The sequence below is a fragment of the Triticum aestivum genome, chromosome 1D (assembly GCF_018294505.1).
Source record: "Triticum aestivum cultivar Chinese Spring chromosome 1D, IWGSC CS RefSeq v2.1, whole genome shotgun sequence".
NCBI lineage: Eukaryota > Viridiplantae > Streptophyta > Magnoliopsida > Poales > Poaceae > Triticum > Triticum aestivum.
In genome coordinates, this window is record NC_057796.1 from 461389365 (window position 1) to 461395364 (window position 6000).

The window sequence follows — 6000 nt, forward strand, 5'->3', positions numbered from 1 at the left end:
TAGTAGCTATTTCTGTGCTGAAGAAGTGATGGAGTGGATGCAAGAGTGATGCAATATGTAGTTGATGCAGTGTTTGCAGTAGCTATTTCACTGTTACTATGTTAGGAATGATGCCTAGTTTGTTAGGAGATGAACTGGTACTATGTGGTGGTGTTGTTAGTGTCAAGTGTCAATCTTTTGCATTGCATCTCATGCTTTTGCAATATGTAATGCAAGTGACAATGTTGTACTGCAAATGAAGTTAATGGATCATCCTGCTGTCTTATGAAGATATCATTTTTATGTTATATTTGCCTTGTGTGTGTGCATTGCAAAGCTAGTTGATGATGCTGTCAATTTGGGCACATTTGACCATTGTCATTTTTGTCTTGTGTGTGTGCATTGCAAAGCTAGTTGATGATGCTTGTAGACCATTTTCCTGTTCATTTTGCATGCAAAAAAAACTATACAACTGCTGCAAGTTGAAGAGGACAAATGTGACCATTGTCATATGTTGGGCAATGTTATAACCAGGGCATTAAGCATAGTCATAAGTAGGCAAAGAAGTATCTTGTAGAACTGGTTACAAAATGAGCAACAATTGATCCATACTCATGTGTCTACATCATTATGGATCAATTGCAATATTTTCCTACATACTACATGGATTGGGCAAAATAAGATGCTTGCATACTACATGGATGTTCTGGCTGTCCACTGTCTCATCACCTAAAGATATCAAACATGGATGTTCTGCTGGCCTTCCTTGGCTGACCATCTTCTTGGTTCTGTGAATCATCCTGGCTTTTACCCATTGCAATAGATATCAGCCTCATTTCTTCCTTTCTTTGTGTTGCGGTAGCCTCCTTCTCTGCTTTCTTATCTGCTCTTCTTTTTGTTGCAGCAGCCTCTTTCTCTGCTAGCTTCTTGGCAGCTTCTTGTTCTTTTTGAGCCTTCTTCTCAGCCTCCTTCTTTGCTTTGTTCTCAGCAGCTATAGTTTTCTTAACCTCCAAAAGAATCTGCCTTGTCTCTGCTTGAGCCTGCTTTTTTATTGCTGCTTCTTCTTTCCTCTTCTCTCTGTTCAGAGCAGCTGCCTGTCTCTTCCTCTCTGCCTCTGCTGTTTTCTTCTCCTCTTGAAGATGTCTCTTCCTGGCAGCTTCTTCAGCCTTCTTTTCCTGTTCTTCTCTCCTTGCTGCAAGTATAGCATTTTTCTTGTCTTCTAACTCTTTGTCTCTCTGCTTTTTAATGCAAGTAAGTTCTTGGCCATCTCTCCTTGCTGAATGGTGCTTGTGCTCCCTTGGTTTTGATTGACCAATAACTGAGCAGCAGAAAGGAATGTTGACTCTGGAACAGGTCCTTGTGCAATCACTCTTGGCACAGGCCTCTGCATGACATAACAAGCAACAGTGACCGTACAAACACGTCTTGTTGTATTGGGTGACCATATTGGCCGTATTTCTAAGTACAGTGACCAAAATGAGCCCTCTTCGCAAGTTCAGTGACTGCCAGTGCATTTTACTCCAAAATAAAACCCTCGGCAGGTAGTATAGTGCACAACTACTCCCTCCGTTCCTAAATATAAGTTTTTTCAATATAGACTACATACAAATGTATATAGACGTAGTTTAGAGTGTAGAGTCACGCAATTTGCTCCGTATGTAGTCCATATTGAGATCTCTAGAAAGACTTATATTTAGAACCGGAGGTAGTACACATCATCATCTCAGGATGTGTGAACTCAACTGACGGAGACGCGCCCAGTTAAATTTAAATTCAGAAACACCAGCTAGGTGTCTCGTAAACGCACTGATAGGTGCTGGCTGAATAATTGAACCTTTAAAAAAAATGCTATGGATCCCAGTGATCAGCTAATGTCTAGTACTCCCTCCGTTCCCAAATATAAGTCTTTCTAGATATTCCAACAAGTGACTACATACGGAGCAAAATGAGTGAATCTACACTCCAAAATATGTCTACATACATCCGTATGTTGTAGTCCATTTGAAATGTCTAAAAAGACTTATATTTAGGAACGGAGGGAGTATATCAGTAAGTGTCAATTTTGTCAGATAAAATCTGACAAACAAGAATGTGGAATTATCAATGCGAAAAGCCAGCTACTGTTGTCATGGCGAAATAGTCCCAAAGGCAAGCGAGATCAACTCGTTGGACAGCAGAAATCCATCTGGGTCACTCAGACGGAGGAAGGCCATCCTGCTCCCACTCATCTCACCCTCGCTTTCCAAATCTGACTCGAACTCATTGAACTGCAGGGCCTCTCGCTCCTTGTCCATGGCGATCACCAGTCCACTCTCAACAAAAGGCCTAAACGTCTCGCACAATGACCGTGTCAGAGCCTCTCCAAAAGATTTACTGAAACTGTGCAGATCTAGCCCGCGGGCTGTTCTCAGCGATAGCATCACCGAGTCCATCGCCATATCCTTTGTCTCGGAGATGCTAGACTCGTGGCACCAGGTTCCGTCTTCAAGCTTCTGAACCCAATCCGCGTAGTTCCTCATTCCTCTGGGCCTAGAGAACCTGACACCGTTGATGTAGCTTGCTGATCCAAGACCAAACGCATAGAACGGCCTGTTTTGCCAGTATGTTACGTTGTGCTTGCACTCGTAACCAGGCTTGCAGTAGCTACTGATCTCGTAGTGTTGATATCCTGCTTCAGAAAGCTGTTTTGAAGCGATCTTGTAGAAGTTTGCAGAGTCTGTCTCATTTGGGAGAGGAAATACACCAGGCGTATAGCTGCAACATTTGATATGGAAAGAGTGAGATAGGCATCAATCTGACACATATTTAAGGATGAGCTCATTTCATCTTTCATACAAAAATGTGACTGAAAATTAATATGTGACCAAATTGTTAGAAACTTGGATATAGGATGGCAGGCTAGAGAACAACATGGCTTTATAAGGTAGTAGTATAATGCAATTGGTTGAGTAATACACCCCAAAACAAATCCAGTTAAGCCTTTTAACATGCAACTATCAGCATCATGAGTTCAATAAGAAGACTGAACTTCTTTCTCTGGAATGACATAATCTTCGCGAACAGTGAGGCAACAGTCAGAGCGTCGGTTCAGTTCTTACTGAACTATAGGAACACTTTGCAAGATATCAAAGATGATGTAAATGAATACGATGAAAAGGGCAAGAGTGTAATCCACGGACAAGCTCGCAAGGAGACAACTCCTTACTAGATAAGTTGTATGCCACCTGATGTCAGATGGTTTATGTCATTATGTGGACACCAGTTTTACCGCCAAACTAATACTGCAACTTGGACGGCGGTGATCAGAATCAAAGAGGAAAAAGTAATTCTGTCCGCCTAGGGCATGGTGCCACGATGCCTTAATGCTGAGAAGCAGAAACCATTGCATCGCATGTCTATAAGGTGTCCAAAAGGCGCTGATCTACACTAATCAGGCCGATGTTGATTGACAGCAACAGCCTGACGGTGGCTAATGCCATCGACCCTCATATGTTGTGCTGGTCCACAATTAGTGGTGGCATTCAGGAGATTTGTCTCGTGTTGCCTGAATTCCTGAGTCACAGAATTCTCAAAATCTAAAAGCAGGATAACAGGGTAGCGCATGGTTTAGCTCGATACTGTAGAAAGGATGTTGTGTGGTGGTGTTCTACAAGATGCAGTCCCGGCTTGCCTGTTGATTATGATACTGCAGGATCGTAACCTCAGCTCTGTAACCTAGTTAATACAAGTAGCCCCTTTCCAATAAGAGAAGACTGAACTTCTAAAACACAAACAAGTGCAAATCAAAACAACACTTGTAGCTAACTGTGTGACGATGATGGTTGCAGTGTGTTAGTTTTTCTCCAATTCGTTATTATCTATAGAACAGAACCACCACAAACAACACACATATTTGTCAGGAGCGATAATGTTTTCAAGATAGGGATCATAGCTCATAGGTATGGACAGAATAAAACTCACATTTGCCCAAACTTGGTGCCCTGCTCAATCTGCAGATCATAGACAGACACATGCGTGGGGCGGGCATCGACGGTGCACCGCAAGCTCTCCTCCCACATCTGCTGGGTCTGGTTGGGCAGGGAGGAGATGAGGTCCATGCTCCAGTTCTGGAGCCCCTCGCAGGCGGTCACGATCCCGACGGCCTCGTGCACCTCCCGCAGGCCGTGCGCGCGGCCGCACGCCCGGAGCAGCTCCTCCTGGAACGCCTGCACGCCGAGCGACACCCGGTTCACGCCCACGCCCACCAGCTCCCGCAGCTTGGCCGCGTCGAACGTGCCGGGGTCCATCTCGATGGACACCTCCGGGCACGCGGACAGCCCGAACCTGCCGCGCAGCGCGTCGAGCACCGCGGCCACCAGCCTCGGCGGGACCAGCGACGGGGTGCCGCCGCCGAAGAAGATGGTCTCGAGCGGCACGCCGTCGTCGGAGACGGGACGCGTGGCGGCCACCTCCCGGAGCAGGAGGCGCACGTAGTCGGCGATCCGAGGATCCTCGCCCTCGCCCGGGCCGCCGGGGGAGGAGGCGGAGGAGCCGAGCGCCACGATGGGGAAGTCGCAGTAGTGGCAGCGCTTGCGGCAGAAGGGGAGGTGCACGTAGGCAGAGGCCGGGGGAAGCGGCCGTGGCGGAGGAGGCGGCGGCGGGACGGCGGCGGCCGGGGAGGCATAGCGACGAACAGGTGGTGGGCGGGGTGGGCGGATTGGGGGCGGTTTCCTGTGCGGCAACTGGAAGACGAGAGGGAAGGCTGATCTTAGCATTACTGACCACTCGCCTCCCAAAGGCTCCTCCCGGTGGACTGGTAAAGAGACAATTTTGCATTGAGTTGAAAATGGCGACAAAATCCAAATTGACTTTTAAGTAGCATTCAGCCGTGTGTTTTTTTTTCAAAATCCAAATTAACTCGTGTTAGAATCATTACATTGTAAAATCTAGATTATTGACTCTAGTGCAAGTGGGAGACTGAAGGAAATATGCCCTAGAGGCAATAATAAAGTTGTTATTTTATATTTTCTTATATCATGATAAATGTTTATTATTCATGCTAAAATTGTATTAACCGGAAACTTGATACATGTGTGAATACATAGACAAAACAAAGTGTCCCTAGTATGCCTCTACTAGACTAGCTCGTTAATCAAAGATGATTAAGTTTCCTGACCATAGACATGTGTTGTCATTTGATGAACGGGATCACATCATTAGGAGAATGATGTGATGGACAAGACCCATCCGTTAGCTTAGCATAATGATCGTTAAGTTTTATTGCTACTGCTTTCTTCATGACTTATACATATTCCTTTGACTATGAGATTATGCAACTCCCGAATACCGGAGGAGTACCTTGTGTGCTATCAAACGTCACAACGTAAAAGGATGATTATAAAGATGCTCTATAGGTATCTCCGAAGGTGTTTTGTTGGGTTGGCATAGATTGAGATTAGGATTTGTCACTCCGAGTATCGGAGAGGTATCTCTGGGCCCTCTCGGTAATGCACATCATAATAAGCCTTGCAAGCAATGTGACTAATGAGTTAGTTGCGGGATGATGCATTACGGAACGAGTAAAGAGACTTGCCGGTAACGAGATTGAACTAGGTATGAAGATACCGACGATCGAATCTCGGGCAAGTAACATACCGATGACAAAGGGAATAACGTATGTTGTCATAACGGTTCGATTGATAAAGATCTTCGTAGAATATGTGGGAGCCAATATGAGCATCCAGGTTCCGTTCGATGACGATTTGCATTATGAGTTATGTGTTTTGGTGACCGAACTGTGTTCGGAGTCCCGGATGAGATCACGGAATGACGAGGAGTCTCGAAATGTCCGAGAGGTAAAGACTGATATATTGGACGATGGTATTCGGACACCGGAATGGTTTCGGAGTGGTTCGAGTATTTTTCGGAGTACCGAGGGGTTACCGGAACCCCCCGGGGAAGTAATGGGCCTACATGGGCCATAGGGGAGAGGGGAGGCAGCCCACAAGGGGTGGCCGCGCCCCCCTCCCATAGGGAGTTCGA

The 6000-nt window shown here is 46.0% G+C and overlaps 1 protein-coding gene across 1 annotated transcript; it reads right to left on the reverse strand.

Annotated features, from left to right (window-relative positions):
* Positions 1–2076: 2076 nt before the first annotated feature.
* LOC123182953 (heme chaperone HemW) lies at positions 2077–4761 on the reverse strand. The gene is made up of 2 exons (XM_044595655.1): positions 3940–4761; positions 2077–2733 (listed from the first exon to the last, which is right to left on the reverse strand). Exons 1-2 carry the CDS (start codon positions 4731–4733, stop codon positions 2106–2108), a joined length of 1422 nt encoding a protein of 473 aa, XP_044451590.1. The 5' UTR covers positions 4734–4761; the 3' UTR covers positions 2077–2105.
* Positions 4762–6000: the final 1239 nt, after the last annotated feature.

Excerpts from the sequence above, each read along its gene's own strand:
- LOC123182953 (XM_044595655.1), bottom strand. The coding sequence starts at position 4,733 with ATGCTAAGATCAGCCTTCCCTCTCGTCTTCCAGTTGCCGCACAGGAAA. Across the intron at positions 2,734-3,939 it reads GGCACCAAGTTTGGGCAAAT|CTATACGCCTGGTGTATTTC; the intron begins GTGAGTTTTATT and ends CAAATGTTGCAG.